The sequence below is a fragment of the Neomonachus schauinslandi genome, chromosome 10, assembly GCF_002201575.2.
Source record: "Neomonachus schauinslandi chromosome 10, ASM220157v2, whole genome shotgun sequence".
Taxonomy (NCBI): Eukaryota; Metazoa; Chordata; class Mammalia; order Carnivora; family Phocidae; genus Neomonachus; species Neomonachus schauinslandi.
The window spans coordinates 123,809,709-123,835,899 of NC_058412.1; the positions used below are offsets into that span (position 1 = coordinate 123,809,709).

The following is a 26,191-nucleotide window of genomic DNA, read 5'->3' on the forward strand; positions in this document are numbered from 1 at the left end:
AGCAGTAGAGTAATGGGATCAGGACAGCCAACATTTTTTTTTTGGTATGTGTACCTACTGTGTGCTAAAAACTTGCAGTGTATAATATCATTTAATCTTCACCACAACCCTTTGAGTGAGGACTGTTCTCCCCCATTTTACAGACGAGGCCATGGAGGCACAGAGAGGCAAAGTGACTTGCCTAAGTTCACACGGACAGATGTAGTCGGAACTGGAATTTGAACCCAGGAGGTCTGATTCCAAAGTCTCTACTATCTGGCTTCCTTCTGAAGGAGCTCAACAGAGATAAGTGGGAGGCAAGACATTATTACTAAGGCCTATAAGAGTCCACTGGTGATTGCCACGACCCTGGGGCCAGGGATGGTAGGTGTGTTTGTGGGTGGGGGCGGGGACCTGGGTGATGCTCTTCCCCGGGGCAGTGTCTTGCTGTATACACACCTTTCTGCTTCATCACAGACACAAGTGTCTTTCCCATTTCCTGCCAGGGCATCTCAGGCCTGGCTGCCCCTCCCGTCTCTGGCAGGTTCAGGAGGAACAGGCTTGGAATTCCCCATTCTACATAGGGGGGAGAGGTTCCTCACCTCGTGAGGCTGACCCTGGTTGGTCCGGGGGCCTGGTGTTACTAACAGCAGCCTGCAGGGCTGTGTCATCGGCTGATGACTCAGGGCTCCAGGACCAGCCCCCTCCCCATCTTATGGGACCTCCACCTGGGGGAGGGATTTAGAGTCCCAGCTGTGACTCGGTCAGGGTCAAGGGGTACCCACCTGGAGGAATATCCTGCTCTCCACCTCCTCTCCAAATGCCTTGGCTAAACTTGCGGTGTTGGAAGGAGGGATTGAGGGAAGTGGGGAAGGGGATGTGGTAACCAGAACCACTTCCTGCCATTGCTGTGTTGAAAGGGTGCTCTCCCAAGTTCCTCTTGATGCGGGGGTTGCGGAGCCCGGGGTGGGGGGGTGGTGGGTAAAGGAGGAAGTTGGGAGGGGATGAGGAAAAGAGGGTTCTTGTTTGGATTGACTCCAGGAATGAAGCCAGGGGTTCCTGGCTGGGTGTCCTCTTTCTGCCCCCGAGTTGGTAAAAGCAGCCAGCTGGCCTGACCCTGATGGCCATCATAATTAAAATATCAGCAAGCACTTACTACCGTATGCCAGGCACTTTATATCTGTTAATTTGACCCTCACAACCCCATGAGGTAAGTAAGCACTATTATTACCCCCGTTTTTTACAGATGGGGAAACTGAGGCACGGTTTGTCAGTTGCCCAGATCACACAGCAAGGTGGTGCCGGCACTGAGGTCGGAACTTCAGTTGGCCCCACAGTGTGGGTTTAGAGCTACGGCTCCTTACTGTCCAACCCATGCTGTCACTGGCTTGCTCTGTGACCGGAGAGAGGTAAATTCTCTACTCTGTGCCTCAGTTTCCTCATCTGCATGGTGGGGGGTAATTGGAGTAGATTAGTACACTGCTCCCTTGTGATGTCTGTCTCTCTAGTAATTACTTATTCATTCAATTTCTCCCCTACTGGGCTCAGTTCCATTAGTACAATGACAAATGACAATCTTGGTGACTACTGCATTCCCAAATTCTTAGCACAATGTCTGGCCCATAAAAACGCCACACATACTTGAGTATTTGAGGATCATCATCAACGGTTTGAGTATATGATAAATGTTTTGGACCCTTTATATACAAAAAAATCAACAAACATCAGGGGTTCTCAACTGGCGGTGATTCTGCCCCTCCCACCCACCCAGAGGACGTTTGGCAACGTTTGCCATTTCTGGTTGTCACAACTGGCATGGGGGAGGTGCTCCTGGCACCTAGTGGGGAGAGGCTGGGGAGGCTACTAAACATCCTACGATGCACAGGACAGATCCTCAAAACAAAGAATTAATCTGGCGCCAAATGTCAATAGTGTTAAATTCAAGAAACATGACTGACATACATACATAGACACGACATATTTTGTACCTTTGATGGCAAGTTGGGGGTGGTTCGTGGAGTCTCCTAAAGCTTGAGTCGGCCACCAGAGGGAGACCCCCTGGATGGGAGGGTCTCTTTATTTCCATCTCTAAAATGATATTGCTTGGGGCGCCTGGTGGCTCAGTTGGTTAAGTGTCTGCCTTCAGCTCAGGTCTTGATCATCCCCCCCCCACCCTTGGGCTCCCTGCTCAGCGGGGAGCCTGCTTCTCTTTCTCTCCCTCTGCCCCTTCACCCCCCATCCCTGCTCATGCTCTCTCTCTCAAATAAATAAATAAAATCTTAAAAAAAAAATAAAGGGGCACCTGGGTGGCTCAGATGGTTGGGCGTCTGCCTTCGGCTCAGGTCGTGGTCCCGGGGTCCTGGGATTGGGCCCCGCGTCGGGGTCCTGGGATTGGGCCCCGCGTCGGGCTCCTGGCTCGGCAGGGAGCCTGCTTCTCCCTCTCCCTCTGCCTCTCCCCCCGCTCATGCTCTCTCTCTCTCTCTGTATCTCTGTGTCTCGAATAAATAAAAATTTTTTTTTTTTTTTTAAAGATTTTATTTATTTGACAGAGAGAGACACAGCGAGAGAGGGAACACAAGCAGGGGGAGTGGGAGAGGGAGAGGGAGAAGCAGGCTTCCCGCCGAGCAGGGAGCCCGATGCGGGACTCGATCCCAGGACCCTGGGATCATGACCTGAGCCGAAGGCAGACGCTTAACCGACTGAGCCACCCAGGCGCCCTAAATAAAAATATTTTTAAAAAAATAAAATAAAATGATAATTGCTCAATGACCTCACATTCTCAAATCTGGAATATAGTCCCCCTGGTCCCGTTCTAGCCTCTGATTCCCCCAAAGGCCCGAGCCTGCTCTCTGTTCTTGGGTGGGCATAGGGGATCAGGGGAGAAGGTGCTGGGTTTTAAGTCTCTTCTCCCTGAGTTCCTTCCCCCACCCCTCTGGTCATCTGACTTCCCTGTAAATGGTGATAAAGATGAAAGACTTCAGAGCCAGGCAGCCCTGGGCTTGAATCCTGGTTCTGTGAATTAACCTGCTGTATGGTCATAGGCAAGTTCCTTAACTGCTCTGAGCCTCAGGGTCCTCCTCTAAAAATAGGAGGGGTACTCATTAAATCTACCTCACAGGTGGTGGTGGGGCTGAAATGAGATGCTTATAGGGAAGTTCTCACAGTACTCCACGTGTAGTGAACCTCAAGAAATGCAGGATTATTATGGCTCCGAGGTGAAGTGACTTGCCCAAGGCGACACAGCTGGGCAGTGGCAAAGCTGGGACTGAACACCAGAGCTGCATGACTCCAAAGCTGATGCTCATTGATTAGCGAACTCTAGAGCTTCAACTTTCCTATAAGGGAAGTGAAAGGTCTTCATCTCAGAGATTCATCTATTAGATAAGCTGTCCCTCTCCCCCTTCCCCTGCTCATGCTCTTTCTCAGATAAATAAAGAAAATCTTAAAACAAAAAGAAAGAAAAAGAAAGTGCCTGGCACATAGTGAGCCCTTTAAATCCAACTTGTTGGGTTGTTATGTTGCCCTCCCCACGTGATGCCTCAGGGAAGGCAAACACAGACCCTTCCCCATGGGGCTGGTGGGGAAGAGGAGAGGGAGGGAGGCATACTGGTGAAAACTGGGGCTAGAGCTTGTGCTCGGTGGGGAAGGGGCTGGAAGACTGAAAGGGCCCCGAGGTCACCTCCCTCCCCCATTTTGCAGTTGAAGAGTCCCAAACCAAACTGAGAGAGATCGGAAGGCATTTATTGTAGGTCACGCGGCAGATTAGAGCCCAAGACCCCAATCTCCTGATTCAAGTTGGAATCACAGTCTTGGGCCAGGTAATTAAAAGAGACCAAGGCCATTATTGAGGACTTGCAACATACGCTGTAGTAAGCATTTTCTGTGTTTGATCTCATTTTATCCTCGCATCAGTTTAGGGACAAAAGGTCCTTTTTCACAGCTGAGGAAGCAGATTCAGAGCAGTAGGACATTTGCCTGAGGCCCTGAAGGAAGAGAGCGAAGCCCATCGGCTGGCTTCCAGATGCCATAAACTTCCTCCTTTAGTATCCTGAAAGATTCAGACTGTGGAAGACAGGGGTTACGATGGTGGAATTCCCCAATTCCTGCCTAGCAGAGCCCACTCCTTCCGCCCCGAGGTGGGGCAGGGAGAGGAAGCTGCCAGGAAAGGCTTCCAGGGAGGAGAAAAGAGGACAGAGTCTAGCAGTGTAGGAAGGGGCCCATGGATGGGGTCTGACCAGGAAGGGGGATCACTGGGTTCAGGAAGACACCTTGGGGAATCTTCCATCCCCCTCCCTTGGGCTGACCACTCGGGGGGCCTTCAGTGGTGGTGGTGGTGGTGGTGGTGGTGATGAGCTCAGGGAGTCCAGCCTCCGCTCCCTCCCTTGCTTTCATTCAGTTCCCACAAGCTCTGCAATTTGCAAAACCCAACCCTTCCCCTATGGGCCTGTGGTTTCCTGTGGGTCTGGGGTCTTGCCTGACTCGGCATTGGGAACTGTGGGCAGCGGTGAGAGGTGGAGGTGGTGTAAGCCCTTTCTTTGCCTTCTCATGCTGGGCTGCCCCCTCCATCCCAACGCACCCCACCCCCTGAGTCAGCCCCCGCCTGCCAGGGATGGGCGGGGCTACTGATTCAGTTACTAGAGCCTTCTTAAGGCCCCCACAAGGACGGCTGTAGCTAGAAACCACCACCCTCACCATGAGCCCCAGGCAGCCCCTGGTCCTGGTGCTCCTGGTGCTGGGCTACTGCTCTGCAGCTCCCAGACCACACAAGCCCACCCTCGTGGTCTTCCCCGGAGACTTGAGAGCTGATCTCACTGATAAGCAGCTGGCTGAGGTAGGCTAATACCCCAGGCTGGAATTGGGGAAGGCTGGCCAGGAGTTGCAGGGAGGGCATGAGGCCTCAGAGGAGATACCTTGCGGCAAGTTGGGGGTGATGGGCATGTCTGGAGAATAGAGGTGTCCAGGATCAGGCCCTGGAGGACCCTCAGAGGCTCGGGACAGTGATGGCCAAGAATGGCTAATAAGGGTTTCCGAGGTGGGCAATGGGACATGATGGGGGTGGTGATGCATCAGAGGGTTCTGGAGTGGGCAGGGGCTTGGGGTGGACAGGGGTAAATGCTAGGGGGCCCTGAGGGAGGCACGGGCCAGGGGCACCCCGGGGTGGGAAGGAGCCGAGGATGTCTACAGGGAAGGGAGTTAATGGGTGGGCATTAGCCCTGGTATCCTGGGTACCAAGTCCTGGGTAGTTGCTAGTCCCTGAGTGCCTGGGCAGAGGGAACCCGGGCAGGGTAGGGCAGGGAAAGAGTCAGGGCTCTGGAATATCTCTGCCCCTCCATCCACAGGAGTATCTGTTTCGCTATGGCTACACTCATGTGGCCGAGATAAACGACGACAAGCAGTCCCTAGGTCGGGCGCTGCGGCTTCTCCAGAAGCGCCTGTCTCTGCCTGAGACTGGAGAGCTGGACAAAACCACCCTGGAGGCCATGCGGGCCCCGCGCTGCGGCGTCCCAGACCTGGGCAGATTCCAGACCTTTGAGGGCGACCTCAAGTGGCACCACCACGACATCACTTACTGGTGCGCGGCCGGGCCCCGCGGAGGCGGAGGGGTGGGGTGGGAGGGCCAGACCCCGCGCCGGCGGCGATCTCATCCTTAGACCGATCCCTGGATTCAAATATGCAGCTTGGGGCAAGTGGCTCCACCTCTGAGCTCCTGTTTCTTCTTCAGGAAAATGGGTCTTGCACGCAATCTTGAGTCTTCCCTCTCGGGCCATCGTGAGAGTCCCAAGAGAAAAATGCGTCTGCAAGTGCTTTGTAGATGAAAGCGTGGAACGCAGGGAGGCTTGTGCTTGCTGAGGTCGCTGAGACACCGGGTGTCGCTACTGCCCCTGCTCTGGCCTCACTTCTGACCTCTCTCCTCCCGCTTTTCCCCTCCAGGATCCAAAACTACTCGGAAGACTTGCCGCGCGACGTGATCGACGACGCCTTTGCCCGCGCCTTCGCGCTCTGGAGCGCGGTGACGCCGCTCACCTTCACTCGCGTGTACGGCCCCGAAGCCGACATCGTCATTCAGTTTGGTGTTAGGGGTGAGAACGCCATAAGGGGAAAGCCAGGAGGGTCTTGGACGGGGACAGCGGTGGGAGGACCATGGAGAGAAGAGAGCGGGCACTGGACCCGGCTTTGTCTCGCTTGTCCCCGTAGCTCTGGCCGCCGGTGGCCCTTATGCGCCCCCTCCTGCCCGACGCGGCACAGCGCGGGGACGCAAGGCTTGGACAGCTGCTCGTAGGCGGCATCTCAGCCCACACTCAATGCAGCGCCCTTGAGCAGCGCGCCATCTGCATAATTGCATTCGGCTAACTCCCTTCTTCTCCACCTGCTTCTTCAGAGCACGGCGATGGGTATCCCTTCGATGGGAAGGACGGGCTCCTGGCACACGCCTTTCCTCCGGGCCAGGGCATTCAGGGAGACGCCCACTTCGACGACGAAGAGTTGTGGTCTCTGGGCAAGGGCGTCGGTGAGATCCTGAGCCTCCCCGGCCCCCATTCCCTTCTCTTGTCACACTCATCGCCAGACGCCCTGACCCTGTCCCCCTCCTCCTGCAGTGGTTCCGACCTACTTCGGAAACTCAGACGGCGCCCCCTGCCATTTCCCCTTCACCTTCGAGGGCCGCTCCTACTCCGCCTGCACCACGGACGGCCGCTCCGACGACGTGGCCTGGTGCAGCACCACGGCCGACTATGACATCGACCGCCGGTTCGGCTTCTGCCCCAGCGAGAGTGAGTGCGGGGTCGCGCCGCGGGCCACAACCCTAGATTTTAATCACGGCTCTGCCACTAGTGCTGTGCGGCCTGCAAGTCTCTCTCGTGCTCTCTGGGCCCAGTTTCTCATCTGCGAAATGGGGAGAGGAGGGAGGGAGTGCACAGATGGTGTGGGGGTCAATAAACTCACGGCGCCTTCGGGCCGTCGTGTGGGCCTCCCCAGGACTCTACACCCAGGACGGCAATGGGGACGGCAAGCCCTGCGTGTTTCCATTCACCTTCGAGGGCAAATCTTACTCCACCTGCACCACCGACGGTCGCTCGGACGGCTACCGCTGGTGCGCCACCACGGCCAACTACGACCAGGACAAACTCTTTGGCTTCTGCCCGACACGAGGTACCTCTGCCCCGCCTACCAGATTCAGCCCCGCCCCCTAGTTCCGCATTGGTCCCCGAAACGTGGCTCCTCCACCCATCGGTTTGTCTCTCCACGCTTCGTTGGGCCTCAGGATCGCCCTCTCCCTATCCATGATCACAGCCCCTCCCCCTGAGGTCCACGTGCCGCCCCCCGCCTCCCTGGGTCTTGGCCTTTTAGCCCAGCCTGCTGCCTCTCCCTTAGTCTCCGGTCCCCAGGCCCCGCCCACCACCCTAGCCGGGTCGCAGCTGTGGCCCCACCCTCCCCTAGGCTTTTAAGATTTTTTTTATTTATTTATTTGAGAGAGAGAGAATGAGAGACAGAGAACACGAGAGGGAAGAGGGCAGAGGGAGAAGCAGACCCCCTGCTGAGCAGGGAGCCCGATGCGGGACTCGATCACGGGACTCCAGGATCATGACCTGAGCCGAAGGCAGTCGCTTAACCAACTGAGCCACCCAGGCGCCCTCCCCTAGGCTTTTAAAATAGGACACCAGGATTATCTAGCTCCCTGTTTGGCCCGAGCCTGGTCCCTTATTGGACCCACCCACCTGGCTCACCCAAGGCTCTATCTCTTCAGTCGACTCCACGGCGACCGGGGGCAACTCCGCAGGGGAGCCATGTGTCTTCCCCTTCATCTTCCTGGGCAAGGAGTACTCGTCATGCACCAGGGAGGGCCGCGGAGATGGGAACCTCTGGTGCGCCACCACCTCGAACTTTGACAGAGACAAGAAGTGGGGCTTCTGCCCGGACCAAGGTGAGCAGGGATCCAAGGTTGGGGGCAGCGGTGTTGGGGGAGGGATGGCCAGGGCTGGGAGGTCGGCCCAGGACTCACATCTCAGCGTCTTCTTTCCTCCAGGTTACAGCCTGTTCCTTGTGGCCGCCCATGAGTTCGGCCACGCGCTGGGTTTAGATCACTCATCGGTGCCGGAAGCACTCATGTACCCCATGTACAGCTTCACCGAGGGGCCCCCCCTGCATAAGGATGATGTGAAGGGCATCCAGTATCTGTACGGTGAGGTTTGGGGCAGGGATGGAGGGAAGAGATGGAGGGAAGGGCTGGGCTTTGTCGCTGTACCGAGAATGGGGAAATGGAGGGGGGGAGTGGGGACCTCAGCATTTATCTGTGGGAAAGCCTGGGGCCAGTGGGTCCAATTGCTGCCTGGTCAGTGCTTGGAGATGGGGATAAAGAGCCCAGACTCTAGACTGAGACAGACGTGGGTTCAAAAGCCAGTCCAGCCACTCCCTGGCTAGGTGACCATCTAAGTTACTTCACGCCTCAATTTTCTCACCTGTGAAATGGGGCTAATAGTGGTACCTGCCTCAGAGTTGTTAGGAGGTTTAAATGAATTAGAATAATGCCTGACATATAGTAGGTACCATATAAGTATTTAATATTTTATTGTTATTACTTATGATCATTAGTATTATTTTTTTTTAAAATGGAGATATTAAAGAATCTACTTTTTTTTTTTAAGTCAAATGAGCTAATGTGAGTTTATAAAGCTCTTAGCACTAACTGCGTGCCCAAAACACACTTCTTTCCCACTAGCCTGGGGGGGCGGGCGGAGGGAGAGCCCCTGCATGTCTTGTGTTCATAGGGCCCAATCAGGGCCTGACAGCCCAGGGACTGGACAGACATAACTGGAATGAAAGGTGAATGTATGGGAAAAAATCAGCCTGTCAGTGACTGGGGGAAGGCAGGTCCAACACCTAAAGTGAGAAGAGGGAGTGCCAGGGGCCTCATTTATGGGGTTTTGGGGGGCATATTAGTCCACCAGCGCAGATGTGTGCAGGAATAGAGAATATCTCATCCGCTATCTCTTTTTAGGTCCTCGCCCTGACCCTGAACCACGGCCTCCAACCGCCCAGCCCACCGCTCCACCACCCGGCTGCCCTACGGGGCCTCCCACTACCCGCCCCTCAGAGCGCCCCACTGCTGGCCCCACAGGCCCCCCTGCAGCTGGCCCCACGGGTCCCCCCACTGCTGGCCCTTCTGAGGTCACTACAGTGTCTTTTAACCCAGCAGAAGATATATGCAAAGTGAAATTCTTCGACGCCATCGCGGAGATCGGGAACCGTCTGCATCTCTTCAAGGATGGGTAAAGGGGCAGGGATGTGTAGCTGGGGGAGGGGATTTGGAGGAGGGACCTGCCTGCCCCTCTCCGCCCACTGACCTTCGGTTCAAAGTTCAGTGCCCCGCGGTCCCTTTTCTCATTCCCAGGAAGTATTGGCGATTCTCTGAGGACAAGGGGCGCCGGATGCAGGGTCCCTTCTTTATCACTGACTCGTGGCCGGCGCTGCCCCACAAGCTGGACTCCGCCTTTGAGGACCCGCTCACCAAGAAGATTTTCTTCTTCTCTGGTTAGTTTCCTCCTTTTTCCTCCCCCCGCCCCCGCCATCCACATCCTCGCCAATCTAGGAAGACCGAGAGACCGAGTGTAATACGTGATACATTTTCCGCGGATTAGGAAAAGGCGCCCCCTTCTGGCGGGTGCAATTTAGCTGATCTTCACCGTCCCCTTGCATGTCCTACGGAGCGGTTCTACTCCGTGGGCACCGAGACTGCGGGCACGTCGGGCGCAGAAAGGCCTCGCTTCGTTCTTCCTCTTGACATTCAAAGACAATGTGTCCACTCCCTGCCCCCAGACCGATGCGGCTTTTCTTCCCTGCAGGGCGCCAAGTGTGGGTGTACACAGGCGCGTCGGTGCTAGGCCCGAGGCGTCTGGACAAGCTGGGCCTGGGACCGGAGGTGGCCCAAGTCACTGGGGCCCTCCCGCAAGGCGGGGGTAAGGTGCTGCTGTTCAGCTGGCAGCGTTTCTGGAGGTGAGAGTCACGGCGACGGCCGGCAGGGGGACCCCGGGCGCCATCCGCCGGCCCTCCGGCCCAGCACCTGTCTCTTCACCACTTCCTGCAGGTTCGACGTGAAGACGCAGACCGTTGATCCTAAGACCCCCAGATCCGTGGAGCAGCTGTTCCCCGGCGTGCCCCTGAACTCGCACAACGTCTTCCAGTACCAAGGTGAGGGCTGCAGACCCCGGTGCCACTGTTCCCACCTAATCGGCCTCAGATGATTGGTCAAATTCTGAGGGAGAAAAAGCAAATCCCCTCTAGATTGAGGCAAATGCCCCAGCCCAGATTAAGTTCCTTGTAGAAGCAGGGACCTATTCCAGATCATAAAGGGACACAAGAGAACAACCAGAACTAGAACCCAGATTTCCTGCTTCCCCGGCTGGAAGCTCTTTGCTCCCACAGTACGGGACACATGTTTTGCATGGAGGCTCATTCCTTTATTAGACAATATTTATCAAGTGCCTGTAACATGCCAGGCACTGTGCTGACACGGGAGATACAGTGATAAAAAAAAAAGACAATCCATAACTGTCTTGAGCAAGTCATTGCTGCTCACGGAGCCTCAGTTTCCCCATCTGTAAAATAGGGATGATAGCTGGAGTTATACTTAACTTTCTCTTCCTCCCCACTCACATGCAATCACCTGACAAGTTCTGTTGACTCTACTATCAAAATATTCACTTTTCACCATCTCCTTTGCAAATACCCTGGTCCAAGCCATACTGGTTGTTCAATACCATGAAGATACTCTCTACAAGTACCGAGCGGTTAGGAATGGAGGGCCATGGTCTTGCAGGCGACTCCAGACCCGTTCCAAGGTCAAAGAAACCACTGGGAGCCCTGGGTGGTGTTAAGCGTCTGCCTTCGGCTCAGGTCATGATCCCAGGGTCCTGGGATTGAGTCCCGCATCGGGCTCCTTGCTCAGCGGGGAGCCTGCCTCTCCCTCTGCCCGCCGCTCCCCCTGCTTGTGCGTGCTCTCTCTCTCTGATAGATAGATAGATAAATAAATAAATAAATAAAATCCTAAAAGAAAAGAACTTCCGGGGTCTGATCTGCTCTCTTACCCTCCCAGCACTCGTCAATCTCTCTGCTCCACATCACGCATCACCCGTATCACCCGCATGGCCTCTGGCTGCTCTTTGAACACATCAAGGTCACTCCTAGCTTTGGGCCTCCACGCCAGTTGTTCTCTCCGCCTGGAAGCTTCCCCAGACTGTGTGGGGGCTGCCTCCCTTTTACCCTTCGGCTCTCAGCGCTTAGGCTGCCTTTTCAAAGAGACCTTCTCTGGCCCTCATGCGTTATTCACCTACTTGCTTTTATTTCCTTCATTGTCACAGTCTCGTTTATTTACGTGTTTGCTTGTTAATCGTCTCTCTTATCCCACGGGAGTGTGAGCAGCCGCAGAACTGAGACCGTGCCTGCATTTTTTTTTTTTTTTTTTTTTTTAATTTTTTTTTTTTTTTTTGAGGGAGAGAGAATGAGAGGGAGCACATGAGAGCGGGGAGGGTCAGAGGGAGAAGCAGACTCCCTGCCGAGCAGGGAGCCCGATGCGGGACTCGATCCAGGGACTCCAGGATCATGACCTGAGCCAAAGGCAGTCGCTTAACCAACTGAGCCACCCAGGCGCCCCGTCCGTGCCTGCATTTTTGTCTCTGCTGTATCCCCCCGGTGCCTCTGAGCACTATAAATATTTGATGAAATGAATGACTGAATGAATGAATGTCAAATGATTTGTTCTGAGCACCTACTGTGTGCCAGGCTCGGTGCCAGGGCTTCGGACATTGAGGTTTCCTGCCCTCCGACATCTCTGGGGGAGTATGGGAGATGGAGGTGTCCTTTGAAAAGCTTGGAAAGATCTAGAACGGCCAAGAGGGACCATGGCAAAGATCTTGCTCCTGTTTCTGTATGTGTCTGTGGGAGGGTTGGAATCACCTCTCTCGTACTTGCCTTCCCCCTGCAGGGAAAGCCTACTTCTGCCAGGACTGTTTCTACTGGCGTGTGAATTCTCGGAATGAGGTGAACCAGGTGGATGAAGTGGGCTACGTGACCTTTGACTTCCTGCACTGCCCCAAGGATTAGGGCTTCCCATCCCGCTTCTGCACTGCAGAGTGGATCCTAGGGGGACCATCCCAATGGAGAAGGAGCCAGTTTGCCGGATACAAACTGGTGGGTTTGTTCTGGAGGACAAGGAAGAGTTGAGGTGGGCCGGGCCCCTCTCTTTCCACCTTCCTTTTTTGCTGGAATGTTTTTAATAAACTTGAATTCTTTAACCTTGAGGAGCAGATTTGTGTATATATGTATGCATGCACGCCTGTAGGACCAGGTAGTGTCCTAAGCACTTCATGAATATTAACATTCATTCTTCCTATTAGGAAGATATAATGTGATTACTTCTATTTCACAGCTGGGGAAATGGCCAACATATTATTCATTCATCAAACATTTATTGAGCTCCTGCGTGGAGCCAGGCCTTGTGCTGGGTGCTGGGTGCTGGAGGAGAGATGAATCAGATTATGTTTCTGTCCTCAAGGACCTCTCGGGGTGCTCCAACTTTAGGTACACGAGTGCCCTCAGAACTTGCTTAAAATGCAGACTCCAGGCTCAGTCCCCAAAGAGTCCTGCTCAGTTACCAGGGTGATTCTTTGCCTGGTGGGGGTGGGAATCACACTTGGAGAGTGTGCAGCGTGTGGCCCCTTTATTCTAGAATAACGGTGTGTATATGTGATTCTGTATGTTGTGGCTGAAGTCAGGGAACATTTCTCAGCCAAGATGACATCTGAACTTGAACTGAATCTGGAAAGATGAGCAAGAGTTTCTTCCTGTGCAAGCAGAACGGTCTTCTTAGAGGGTAATTTACTAGAAACCGTTAAACCTAAAAATTTGTCTATGCCATCTCTCACACACATGCGCACAAAACAACAGATAGAGGGACACTGCAGTATGGCTTGTGGAGTGAGAAATGGCAACATCCTAAGTGTACAGACGTCAGGCAGCGGATAAATAGAATATGGTGTACATGATGATAATAGCTACCCTTAGTCCAACACGGACTCTGTGCCAGGCGCTGTGCCATGCGCTTTATGCGTGTTAACACCGCTAATCCTTAAAACAAACCCACGAGGCAGGTACTGCTCTTACCTTATGGGTATTACTGCCATCACCCCCTCCCCCTGTTTTACAGATGAGGTAACTGAGGCACAGAGATTAAACAGCTCAGCAGAAGTCCCATAGCTGGTGACTGGTGGCGGTGGGATTTGACTGCGGGCTCTTGGGGCAAAGCCTGGGAGAAGAGAAAAAGCAGGGGGGGCTTTTGGGGGAATGAGAAATGGCTCCGAACTCTAGTGTGTGGTTTTAGGAGGCAGATGGCAGTGGAGCAGAGAGGATTCTGGAATGGTTGAGGGGAATGGTGGTCTGGACTAGATGAGACAAGGTCTGAATGCCAGGCTGAGGAGCATGGACGTGACCCCACAGGAAAGCAGAGGGACTTGACTGGAGGGTTGGGACAGGTGAGCGGAGCTGATGGGCATGTTCAGATTTGATTGCCTTTTGGACTCAGGCCCAAGTGGGAGTTTGAGGGACTCAGAGAACTTCCTCCCGAGCTTCCTTTAGGTGGATTCAAACCCACCTCATCCATTTCTTACTGAGGAATGACGCACTCCCAGGGGCATGCCCCCATTCCTTAATAGGGCGTATTTAAAGCCCCTCTGAACCTCTGTCTCTCTCTAGATACTGTTCCATCTCTCTACCTCTCACTCCACCCACAGTAAAACTTCTCCAAAGGATAGTCTCCACTCACTGTCTCCACTTCTTCAATTTCCATTCTCTCTGCTACCACTTTCAGCCTGACTCCCACCCCACCACACCGCCGAAATCATTCTTTTCCGAGCCACCGATGAACTTCCTGTAGCCAGATGTGACGGGCCCTCTGGGCTCATCCTACAGGTCTCTCAGCTTGGTCAACACAGTTGGTAATGCCGTTCTGCGCTCAGTTTCTGGGTCACCCCTTCCTGGTTCTCCCCACCTCACTGGCTGGATCTTCCTCTTTCTAACCTCTAGATGATAGCATGCCCTTGCACTCAATCCTTGGACTTCTCCGTGTACACTCATTCCATGGGATTTCGTCCAGGCTTACAGCTTTAGATCTCTCTACTAAAGACTCCCAAAGTCTATATCCTCAGCCTTAACCTCTCCCCTGAGCTCCAGACTTGTATGTTCAAGGGCCGACTTGCATGATCCTTAGGGGCCTGATAGGCTTCTCAGCCTAACAGGTCCAACTGAACTCTTGGGATCCACCTTCTGAACGTGCTTCAGTCATTACTACCTTGATGACATCATCTGCTCTCAATCAGTCTTAGAACCTGATGAGTACTAAAACCTAGGTATCGGTTGAACTCCTTATTCTAGTACAGTTTCTCAACCTGGGCACTATTGACATTTCGGGCTAAATAATTTCTTTAGTGGTGGGGAATGTTGTAGGAATGTTTGGTGTGTTCCTCCAGGGGGTAGTGGGATCATGGACAGATGGCAGACCCACTCAGGGTCAGTCCTCCTCTCCCTACATTGGATCCCAATGTGGGGGTGGAGTGCAGGGAAGTGATGGGGAACCTGTGGCTCACGCCAGGCCGACCTGGTGCTAGCCTGGACGGCACAAGCCGCATCTCCCCGTTCGATGTCAGTAACGCTGCCCTCCAGTTGTGACAATCAACAATGTCTCCGAACATTGCCAGGTGTTTCCTGGTGGGCAACACTAACCCCAGTTGAGAACTATTGCTCTAATAGAATAAACATACAGACAAGTCCACATGCCATAAGTGTACATTTCAATAAATTTCCACATACTGAATGCAACTGTGTAACCCACATCCAGATCAAGAAACAAAACATTATGGCCCCTCTCCTGCTCCCTTGCAATCGCTACCCCTCCACCCCAAGAGTTACCACCATTACTTCTAACAGCTTAGACAGATTTTGACTAGTTTTTACTTTAAATAGTATTTTACAGTACGTACTCTTGCATCTGGCTTCTTCTGCTCAAGGCTTTATTTGTGATATTCATAGATATTGTTTGTGAATTATAGATTATTCATTCACACTATAGTTTTCCGCTGTATGAATGTCCCACTATTTATTTATCCATTTATTTTTTTATTTACCCATTTTATGGTTAATGGGCATTTGGGTAGTTCCCAGTTTGAGGCTATTATGAATAATGCTGCAATAAACATTCTTGTAAATGTCTTTTGGTGAACATGGGCAGCCATTTCTTTGGGGCATACACCTAGTATACCTAGTACAGCAAATAACGATGCAATTAGAAATGTGTTGAGAAATTGTAGAAGCAAAAGTAGGATATTGTATATTCAAATGTATTAAATCTTACTTATTCATACAAGTGCTTTGGCAGGGTACATACCTCAGAGAGGAAATGCTGGGAAGACAGGTATAGGCATGCTCGGCTTGAGCAGATATGATCGAACAATTTTCCAAAGTGGTTCTGACCATCTATGCTCTCACCAGCAATGTGCGACCGTTTCCAGGAGTCCTTTTTGACACCTCTTTCCATCCCACACAACGTTCAATTCAGCAACAGGTTCTGTATGTTCTACTTCCAAAACATACCTTGAATTGGATGAATGCCACCACTCTAGTCTGGCTTTTACCACCTCTCGCATGAGGCTCTGCAGGAGCCTCCTACCCAGACTCCCAGTTTCCACTCCTGCTCTCTTTTAGTGGAGTCTTCATGCAATAGCCAGAGTGATCCCGTTAACATATAAGGCAGATCACATCATTCCTCTGCTCAAAAACTTCCAGTGGCTCCTCTCTGAAACCTTCAAGAGGCCACATGATCTGCCGTTTCCCCCTCCCTCATCTCTTTTCACTCTCACCTCTTGTTCACTCTGTTCCAGACACACTGGCCTTCTTGCTGCTCCCTGAACAGTCCAGGCCCCTTTTCAGCCCAAGGCCTTTCCACTTGCTATGTTCTCTGCTGGAGAGCTCTTCCCCCAGATCTTTGCATGGCTGGCTCCTTCTCACCAGGGAGGTTTCAGCTCACATATCACATCTTCTGAGGAATCTTCTTAGGTCACCCTCTAAAGTAGTCCTTCCCCCTAGTCATTATCCCTGGATCCTAGTTTTTCTCCTTAACATATTCCAGAACCTCAAATTATCTTGCCTATGCGTTTGCTCACTTACAATCTTTCTCCCCTCGCTCCTCATTAGAATTTAAGCCACACCAGGGCAGGCAGCCGGTCGATCTCAGGCAGTGCTGTATCCGCAGTGCCTTGTACCTTTGCCTGAAACCCAGGAGCGCTATCAAGATGCGATGAATGAATGAATGAGTGAGTAAAACCCAGGTGTTTAGGAGACCCCAGCAGAGGTGGGCCTGGGCTCCAGGAGCCACACACTGGGGCCCCCGGTGTAGGGACGGCTCTCAGCTGCAGGTGGGATCCTCAGGCGTTTCCTAGAATTGAGAGCCCAGGGACTTGGAGCGAAATGGCCACGTTCTGAGGCTCAGCACAGCGGGCACTAGGACCCTGCGCGGCGCCGCGCCCGGTGGGGGGCGGCGGACGGGGGGGAGTCCGCTCTTTCTGTCTGCTAGAGCCGGGCTGCAGCCACTTGTGCGATCTGGGCCCGTACCGCCGCCGCCGGGCCCCTTTCCGCACTATGAGCCGCAGGTTCACTGTCACCTCACTGCCTCCCGCGGCGCCCGCCGGGACCTCTGACTTAGAGTCCCACCCGCATTCGGCAGCCTGTCTCCGCCACCTCTCAGGGGAAGACGCCAAAGGTAGAGGCCGCAGGGGGCGGGGCCTGCCGGAGTGGGGCGGGGCGAGAGAAGAGGAGGGGCCATGGTGGGCGGGTCTTCTCTTGGAAGGGGCAGGGCCAGGGCTGGAGGTGGGGTGGCCTCAGCCAAGGGCTAGAGAAGGGAGAAGAGCTGGGACCTAGCCGGGAGGGAAGGAGGCTGGATGGGCAATGGTGAAGGGAGGGGCCAGATTCGAGGTGGGCGGGGCACAGGGAAAAGGGTGGGTGGGGCTATAGGCGAAGGGGCGGATCTTGTGATGGAGGGGCTAGAGTCAAAAGAGGGCTGAACTGGAGGGCACTAAAGGGGCGGGGTCATTTCGGGTAAGGGGCGGGACCAGAGGGAAGAAGGTGAAACCAGGGAAGGGAAGGGCAGTATGATTAAGGGGTGGGTCCAAAGACAATGGGAGGAGGCAGGACTATCTCTGCTTGGGGGCAGAAAAGGGCGGGACCAGAGAGGAAGGGGTTGTGCCGGGAGGATAGGGGTGGGGTCGACGGCGGGAGGTAAAATGAGTCCGGGACGCTGGGGCTAGTGCTGGCTCAGCAGGTGATTGGGGCCTGGAGGATCTTCTAATTCTCGGCCTCCCTGGAGACGTCGCGGACAGCGCCTGGGGATCCCGGGGAGGAGATGGGAGAAAGATAAGTTACTTTTGGGCAGCTAGATCTTGGGAGGATTCTGTGGGGTGTCCAGTCCCGACCCTTGGGGACCCACTTAAGTCCCTCTGCTGCAACTCCAGAAGAGGGTTGGGTGGAGCAAGCTCAGGCTAGATTGGGGGCGTCCTCCTCGAGGACCCATTGCTGTTGTCTAATAATGGAAGTTACAGGCAGGGTACAGAAGAGGGGAGGTGAAGGATCCATCTAGCTTTCGGTGAAGAATTAGTATCCTGGATGCACTCACAGTCTTCTCCGCAGGGGGCACTTGTCAGGGGTCCTCTTCCTGACCCTGCGCCCCTCAGGTCTGGAAGAAACGCTGCGAATCTGCTCAGAGTGGCCCCAGCACGGGGAGGAGGAAGAGCCTCCCCGAGCCGCCAGGGGTCGCTGCTGAGCCGCAGGTGAGCTCACTCTGCAGCAAAGCTAAGCACCAACAGCCCTGGAGGGGGCCTTTTCGGGGGTTTCTTTGGCGAACTCCCTCTTGTGTAGATGACCAAACTGAGGCCTAGATTTCCGCAGGCCTCCAGCCCCTAAACCAGCTGCCTCCTGGACGTGGCCATTTGGATTTCTTGGGCTCCTTCCATTCTTCATATTTCCCCATAAACTTGTCTCCTTTCTCATTTTTTCTCATTTTCATGAATGTCCTTTCCATCCTTAGAGTTTCAAAAGTCAGAACTCCAAGAGCTATTCTCAGCGCTTCCTTTTCTTTTCCCACCGGATCTAGTTGGTCCTCACATGTTGGCCAACCCACCCCCAAAACTAATCCTGAGTCTGTCTTCTCTCTCTTCTGGTCACCATCACTCTGTACAAACCTCCATCATTTCTCACATGGCCATGGCCATAGCCACAGCCTCCTCACTGGTCTGCCTGCCTCTGATCCTGTCCTAACCGCCCTCCACACAAGCTCCCCATCGATTTTAGGATAAAGGCCAACGCAGCACCGTAGTCTGTCGCTCAAACTCTTTCCTCATCTGCTCCGAGGCATACCTGTCCATGTTCCTCTCCCCACCTCCATTAGCCAGGGAAACTCCTACTCACTCTGTAGGTTATGGTTCATTTCACCTCTCCTGAAAGCCTTTCTCACTTTCCCTTGCTTCCAGGCAGAGGCTATCATCCCTCCTCTGCCCACCCACTGCACCATTAGAGCACGTCCCAGTGGATGGGAGTTATTTACTTGCAGGGCTCCTACAACTCAAAGGTGGGGACCATATCCTTTTGTCTTAGTGTTCCAAGTTCCAAGCCCGCAGCCTGGCACTTGGTAGGTGCTTAATGTTCGTCAGACAAGAGAGGGAGTGGCTGGAAGCTCCTGCTTCTTCTACTCTTGCCTTCTCTCTTCCCATTCCCCATCCCCTGGCCTGAGAATAAGATGGTCCTCTCTCTCATTTCTGGGGGATCGATAGGTCTTCCCATTTCCAAGATCCTGCATGTTGAAGTAAAATATGGCTCCCAGTTTGGGGGTGTGCAGGTGTGTGTGCAAACTGGGTGTGAATCTAGAATGCTGAGTGCTTGTGGCAGAGGCAGGGTGCGTGTGTGTGTCTTTGTGTGTCTTGAAGGAGGAGCATCCCACATAAGCTCTGATGACCTGTGGGGCAGTCAGTGAGTCAGTGCTTATATGTGCCACTGTATTCCAGTGTGTTGATGGGCATGTGTGTATTCCTGGGCCTGTGTCTGGGGTGGGTACCTGTGTGCATGAGTTTATCAGAAGTTTCATCTTGAGAATGATTTGGGTGACTTGTAACCTCTTTGGTCCTGAGAGGTGCCCTCCAGCCCCTCCGCCTTGGTAGGTCACTGCATGGGGAGGTAGACAGGGGCTCCCTAGGGGAACCGAAATCTGGTGATATCTTTCCCACAGCTCTTCTTGTGTCAGCCTTCGGGCCCCAAGGAGATGTGTTCCTCACCTCCTGTCCTCACCCAGGCCCATGGGGAGAAATGGCAGCATGTGGAAGGTGGGGAAGGGTTGGGAGAGGTTTGGCAGGTCACTTGTGTATGAGCATTGTCTTTAATTCTGGACTCAGGGGGTGGAGTTTGCCTCTGGAAGTGCCTCCTGCTGCCAGGGGATCAGCTGTAGTGGGGACATAACTGATGGGGCTGAAAGAAGCAAGTCAGAGGCTGATCCTTGAATCCACCACGAATCCTGGGTTGCAGCCACCACACCTCAGTTGCCTCGTCTGTACTATGGGGAGGTTGATGATGACTTGGCTGGACAAAAGTGGACCTGGGGCCAGTTGTTACCACTCTGAGCAATTCTCACATCCCTTTATACCACTTCCCACTGTGCCTCAGTTTCTGGTGGAGCAAGACGGGGCACTGGAAAGAACCCTGGGCCTTGGTTAAGACTAACAGGAGTTGAGATGTGTTCCCAGGAGTGAGAAGGAGCTGACTTACGCTGGGGGGATGGGGCAAGACCACAATATAGCCCATCCACGCTCTAGCTCAGGCTCTGTGGTGTCCCCTTGGGCACGTTGCTTCCCCTGTCTGAGCCTCAATTTCCTCATCTGTAGTATAAAGGAGTTGAACAGGAAGCTATCTGAGGGTCATGCTAGCCATAAAAATGCTAGGATTCTTTGATTATCTAGAAGGGTGAAGTTCTCTGCCTCCTCCATACCCAAACCTCATGTTTCAGTGTCTCTATCTGTAAATTGGGAAGAATGACACTGAGTTATTGGTATAAATATCTGATTTGGAGATCGCCAGCCTGTTCAGGGTGTTCTCCGGTCACCCCCTCCTCAAGCCGGGACTCAGAACCTCACTGCCCAGTACTTCAGCCCAAGGTGAGCCCTGGGAATCTCCATGGTAACAAACTGGTTATGAACGGGGCTGCAGTTGCCATGGTGACGGGCTGCTCTCCCTCCCTCCCTCTCTCTCTCTCTCTCATCCCCCTCATCTCCCCCCTCTTCTCAATGAACCAGAGCGATCTGCGGGCACCAGCTCTCCAGGTGGGGTGGGGGTGGGGGGGTGGCTGCCGTGCAAAGGGGGTCCAGATTGAGAAAGAGGAAAGATGGGCTGAATCTATAGGGAATGGGGGGCTGTTGGGGTGCCATTGCCATGGTGACAGGGCTGCAGCCTGTTAATTAAGCCCCTGGTTGCCACGGAGACAATGGTGGTTGACGTGCTCTGCGGCGAGCCCTGTGTGTGTGGGGTGTGCTGTGCGCTGGACTCATCAATTCACTGCAAGGGTTTTGGGTCTGGAGGACGGGCATGTAGTTTGGGCAGAGGAGTGAAGGAGGGAGTTCAGGGCCTTGGCTCCAGGAAGACAGAGCTGGGGTGGGTGTGTTAGGTCACGGGGGTAATGATATGCAGATAAGGATGGATAGGGACTGAGCCATAAGGAGGAGCACTGTGCCTGCCTCCTGTGGAAAGAAGACCCAGCCAGGTGGCTCCAGCTTCCTCCAAACGGCCTCATACCTGGTTCAGTGGATGGAGTCCTGGGCTGGAGGTCAGGGAGCTGGATTCTAGTCCCCAGTCTGCCGCAAATTCACCCCATGATGAAAATTGGTACCTTTTCATTTCTACACTTTAATTTCCCCCTAAATGAGGGATGGCAAAAAATAATTTATCAAGTCTCTTCCAGTTCCCACATCCTGACACTTAGGCAGCTTCCCTGAAATTTTTTTCTCTCTGAGACGCAAAAGGTGAGGGCTGGTGGTGAACTTTAGACATTCAGAATTCAGGAACAGGCCCCTTCCCAGCTCTGCATCTTGTGTGGCTTGAATGAGTTTCCCTTGCCCTAGATCTTCCTAGGGCTCTGGGTGGAGTTGGGATGCTAAGCTGGCAGCCATGTTCCTGGGGCTCAGAGCTGAGGGTCACCTTACTGGTGACCTTACTGGCCAAGGCCAGGCTAACAGTGCAGGAGGGTCTGCAATGATGTTTTCTCAAAACCGCACTGCAGATGGTTGGCCTGAAGCCAGAATAGGGACGAGGCTCCTTGAGAGGTAAGGGGTGTGAATCGAAGGGGTAGGGTCTCCCTTAGGGGCCATCTCTTTACTCAGTCTGGGCTTAGTCTGAGATAAATGGAGAGAGCACTAAGAGCTTTCAGAGTGGGAAGACATCCCTTGGATTTATGTGACCTAATCCTTTCATTTTGCAGATGGAGATACTGAAGCCCAGAAGGAGAACTTAATTTTTCCCAGGAATACAGAGTTTGGGGGCAGAGGACAGGGTAACTTCACTGTGTCTTGAATTCCACATGCCTTGTGAGATAGGAACTCCAGTGAGGGTAGGCAGATGGGGCACCCGGGGAAGAGAAATCACCCCTACCTTCACCTGTGCCCCCCTGGGATCTAGGTTCCTCCTGTGGGTGGGCTCAGTCCCTGAGTGGCCAGGGCTCTGGACCATAAATGAATGGAAATACCTCTGGGGGAACATCCCAGATCTGAGATTGCTGAAAAAAATCTCGGCATTTAATTTATTTCACAGCATTTCGCATATGAAAGTGCCACACATTTTGCTGTGTTACCTGTCTCTACAGAGTAGTGGAAAACCATAATGCTGCTGGGAGTGGTGGTGACGGTGGGGTGTGTAGGTAGTGGAGTGCTTAGAAATTCCTGAGCATGGGTCTTTCCATCTGCTATCCTTTTAGCCCCTGTCACCAATTCAAACTCCTCTCACTCTTTCTTTCTTTCTTTCTTTCTTTCTTTCTTTCTTTCTTTCTTTCTTTCTTTCTTTCTTTCTTTCTTTCTTTCTTTCTCTTTCTTCCTTTAATTTTTCTCCCTGGGAAAGCTAAGAAGACCAATTCTTACACCTTGTCTGAATAGCTAGCTCTCCATCCTAACAAGTCCTTCTAGCGTCCACGAAACCCAGTGGCAGTGATACCTTATTGGTGGATCCCTCCAGAGCCCCTTTCTGTCAGCTGCCAAAGACTATGATTGACCTCATCTGAAGCCACTGATAATTGTGAGCAAGGACTCTGAGCTGCGGGTCCAGTCAATGGCTCTGAAAAGTCATGTCCTAGAATGGGGTCTCTAGTGTTGGCGGCTTTTTAGAACCCTTGAGGATCTTTTGGGCCTACCTCCAGTTGCAAGCTGAGGGGCCACTTCAGTCCTGCATCTCTGAAGCCTGACCACAAGAAAAGGGAAAGAGCTCATCTCAGACCCTTCCCTGTTCCCTTTTTAGTAGCCAAGAAACAGAGATAGCTGAGCAGTTTGGTTTGACTCTATCCTTGTCCCTTCTGTTGAAGGCAGGACAAATTTTTAAAAGAATTTATGTTGAGGAAGAGTCCTAAACTAGAATAAAGCAAACTGGATTCTAGACCAAATCCTGCCATTCATTGGCATTGTGTGTCCATAGGCTGTCATATCTCCTCTTTGGACTTTAGCTTTTTCATCTGTAAGATGAAAGTTGTCCATTAGATAAGATGATTGATGTGATCCCCTTCAGCCCCAGAACTCTCCTGAAACTTAGAGGGCCAGTGCTGGGGGCCAGGGTGTTCTGAAAATGATTTCCCCTTCTCTCACCCTTGGATGTTTAGATCTTCCAGAGACACAAAGTGTCCAAACCTCTGTTGCTGCTTCCTGAGATGTCTCCACTGCAGGCTCAAGTCTGGATTCTAGGGGTTGTCCCAGAGAGGTCCTAGGACAATCAAGCTTCTGGAGGACTGGTGTCAGGGGAGGGGGAGGGACACAGAGAGCATGCTGGCTCTGGAATCCTCAGAAAGCAATCCTGGATTAGGGGATTAGACACTCCCACCCCAGGAGAAAATCTGGTCCCAAACCAACTGGCGGCCTCATTCTTCCCTCCCCCACTGTTACTGGCCAGCCTCCTACCAGCCTGCCCTCCCTCCAGGCTGCACCATCCTCAGTGAGGAGTCAGCCATCCCTGGAATCTCATTGCCGCCTTCTCTCCTCCTCACCACATCTCCTTCCCAGGGTCATTCTACAGTCAGAGGGTCCCTGTCTGTGGACTACTGGGATTTGTCTTGGGGGTGAGATGCTAGGACTCAGTCTAAGCACAATGAGAGGGTTTACTGCAACTCCTCAGGTTCCACTCTTCCCATTTTAAGACAGGATGAGCCAGACAGTTCAGCACAGTGACCCTGAACCCCCTGGGGGCAGCACAGTGCTTCAGTTAAGGGCTCTGGCCTCAACACACCCCCGGTTCCAACCTCTTGAACAGCGATTTGGGAAAGGATCTGGTTCTCCGCTCCTCTTCAGGGCTGGCCTCCCCAGCTTTGCAGACAGGCTCCCCAGGGACCCATATTCCATGGCGCCCCACCCCCGCCGCCTCAGTACTCCTCGCCTTCCCCCTAGGGGTCACCCCAGACCCCCAGCCAGCCAGCCGCTGCGGGGCCGCCTCCCCGCGGCCGCGACCTAGTTCCCTGCCGTTATTTTTAGGGCGCGGGATGGCACCTGCCCACGTGCCGGCCCCGCCTGTGCCGGAGAGTGGGGGGCGGGCGGAGCTGCGTCTGCTCGTGGGAGGCGAGGCCCCCGTCCCCCGCAGCACCCCCTCCATCCCACCCGTGCAAGCCCCCGGTTTTCGTGCGAGGGGGCCTCCAGCCGCGCTCTGCCAGCCCCTCGTCTCCTCTTCTTCCTCCCTCTCGCGCTCCCCCCCAAAACCCCGCCAGTGGCTCACGCCTCCTGCATACGGGATGAGGTGAGCAGCGCCGCCGCTGAGAGGGGGCGCGCGCGGGTGTGAGCGTGTGTCCGTGTGCGAGTGTGTGTGCGCCGGGCGGGCGGGCACTGCAGCTTCTTCCTCCGTGGAGCGGAGAGCGAGAGAGAGCTAGAGCGAGCGAGAGAGCGGCGAAGGCGGGCAGAGGGGCGCGGGCGAGGCGGAGCAGCCATCCCCGGGCCCGGCGCCGCGCCGCCACCATGCTAAACAACCTGACGGACTGCGAGGACGGCGATGGGGGAGCCAACCCCGGTAAGCAGCGGCCCGGGGGCGGCGAGGGAGGGGGCGGCGAGGAGAGGAGGCAGCTCTAGGGTTAGAGGCAGAGCGGGGGCCGCCTCCTTCAGAGAAGCGGCTGGGACTGACCGGGGCGGTGGGCGCCGAGGGCGGCCTGGAGCCCTGCTCCATTGGAATGCGCCAGGCGCTGTCCGAGGTGCTGGAATGCGCCGCGCCCCGGGCAGGGCTGGGGGCCGAGGGCTTGCCGTTGCCCACAGCCCGGGACAGACATGGGTTAGCTAAGCGGGGGAGGCGGTGGGAAGGGGATGGAAGAGCTAGAATGGGCTGACGTGGACCTCGACGGGCGGGAGGAGGGTTCCTTTCCCCAAGGAGGGACCCCGGCGTCCTGGCGCAGAGCGTTGACCGGCGGCGCGGGGAGGGGGTGGGGGGGTGCAATCTGCTGCAGTCCCTCGCTCTGAGACTTCCAGCTGAAAGGTGGGGGGAAGGTGTCCGGGGGGGTTGGAGCCCTATGACAGCCCCCGTCCAGGCTGCGGTGTCTCCTTAAGGGGACACTTGGTGCAATCCGGGCCCCCTCCCCCAAAGCTGCCCGAGGTCCGACCTCAGACTGAAGCGTACCTCCTCCGGAGATTTTCAGCTCTACTTTGCGGAATCTCCCTCTCCCTCTCGCGTACCCATGGGTTCCTATTCAGGACGGGAAGCAAGATCAGCCTCCTTTCTTCCCTCTTTCCCCTTCCTCTCGGTACCCTGGGATGACAGTGAGGTTGCCAGGGCGGGGCAAGGGGGAGCCTTTCTAGTCAGCTCTGCTAGCTTCCCCAGTGAGGCCTCAGGAATGGGGTCCCAGCCGCTGAATCCCCGGCGCCGCGGCGCGGACACTGCGGACGCGCTGCGGTGGGTGCGGAGACTCGCTAGGAGCCCAGGGGCTTGAAGCAAGTCCTTTCGCTGCTCTTGCTTTCCGCCGCCCTCCTCCACGGCTTCCCTGCTCCGAGGTCTTCGGGTCCAGCCACCCCCTCGGGCTCCCAGGCCCCCCACCGCCCCCCAGCGGTCTCAGCCATCCATCACGGCTGTCAGCCGCCCCCACCCCCCACCCTCCAGCGGCGCTGCGTCCCTTGCGCACTAGCGCGCCTCCCGCTCCGGCTGTCCGCGCTCCGCGCCTTCAAACGCTCCCCTGGGCATTGCTTGACCCTCTGAGCTGAGACTCTTGCAGACCTCCGCGGGGGATGGCTAAAGAGCCCCAAGGACTGAAAGAGCGGGGCTTCCAGGGACTGGGAGCCTAGACTTGAAGTCTTCCGGATCCTGGATCCAAGTCAGAGCCAAGTGGCCGCTTGGGAAGGCTGTGGACACCAGGGTCCCTAATTCTTTGTCTAAGACCCCCTTTTTCTCCCTGAGGTTGAGTGGTATACAGGGGTCTGGACCACTGGCTGGCCAGCTAGCTCATCCATCTCCCCAGTAACCCTGGGGTTGCCTCATCCAGCAGCTGCCCCCTCCCCAGCAGGCTTAGGCTACGGGGGAAGAGGGTTTGGCAAAGTCGAGTCTGCGGCAGATTCAGGCATCGCGACGCGGTGCCCAGAGAATGAGTTGTGTGTGTGTGTGTGGGGGGGGTCATTGCCATCTGGGATCCCCTTCAGATGCCTCCACTCTGAGGACAAGGGCTCAGGCTGAGAGATAATCTCTGCTCCCCCCAGGCACAGGGTATGGTCCGATCCCCTAGCCCCTGCTTTCTCTACCCTGAGGTTTGTGCCTTTCTGGGCCTTGGGGTTTCCATGGGGTCTCAGGAGGCCTAGAAAAGAGGCATCTGTGTGTGGAACAGGATCGAACTAGGAACTCCCTTCGGTTCTACCCACTCCCCATTAGTTAGTTTCTAGACTCTGAGTGTAGAAGGCCCATCTGGAGACCTTCTCTCTCTGTGTAGGGT

The 26,191-nt window shown here is 54.5% G+C and overlaps 2 protein-coding genes across 4 annotated transcripts in view; both read left to right on the forward strand.

Moving 5' to 3' along the window:
- Positions 1-349: 349 nt before the first annotated feature.
- Positions 350-12,272, forward strand: MMP9 (matrix metallopeptidase 9). 2 transcript variants are annotated; one of them, XM_021689207.1, is made up of 13 exons: positions 350-363; positions 5,319-5,551; positions 5,911-6,059; positions 6,359-6,487; positions 6,576-6,749; positions 6,955-7,128; positions 7,724-7,900; positions 8,003-8,158; positions 8,975-9,245; positions 9,368-9,507; positions 9,819-9,969; positions 10,061-10,164; positions 11,957-12,272. In XM_021689207.1, the coding sequence occupies exons 1-13, from the start codon at positions 361-363 to the stop codon at positions 12,073-12,075; spliced, it is 1,980 nt and encodes a 659-aa protein (XP_021544882.1). In that variant the 5' UTR covers positions 350-360; the 3' UTR covers positions 12,076-12,272. The 2 variants fall into 2 exon arrangements, with proteins under 2 accessions (XP_021544882.1, XP_021544881.1); XM_021689206.1 differs by lacking the exon at positions 350-363 and adding an exon at positions 4,654-4,810.
- SLC12A5 (solute carrier family 12 member 5) overlaps positions 7,653-26,191 on the forward strand; it is a 43,668-nt gene continuing 25,129 nt past the window's right edge. The window contains exons 1-2 of one of the 2 annotated variants that reach the window (XM_021689205.1): positions 7,653-7,656; positions 24,215-24,297. In XM_021689205.1, coding sequence (XP_021544880.1) covers positions 24,246-24,297 — 52 coding nt within the window. In that variant the 5' untranslated portion in view covers positions 7,653-7,656; positions 24,215-24,245. Of the gene's footprint in view, positions 7,657-16,659; positions 16,781-24,214; positions 24,298-26,191 lie in introns of those variants that run through there. The other variant, XM_021689204.1, reaches the window with a different exon arrangement.

Coding starts and splice junctions, on each gene's coding strand:
- MMP9 (XM_021689206.1), top strand. CDS start 4,673: ATGAGCCCCAGGCAGCCCCTGGTCCTGGTGCTCCTGGTGCTGGGCTAC. Junction 6,060..6,358: donor CATTCAGTTTGGTGTTAGGG/GTGAGAACGCCA, acceptor CTGCTTCTTCAG/AGCACGGCGATGGGTATCCC. Junction 7,901..8,002: donor GGGCTTCTGCCCGGACCAAG/GTGAGCAGGGAT, acceptor TCTTTCCTCCAG/GTTACAGCCTGTTCCTTGTG.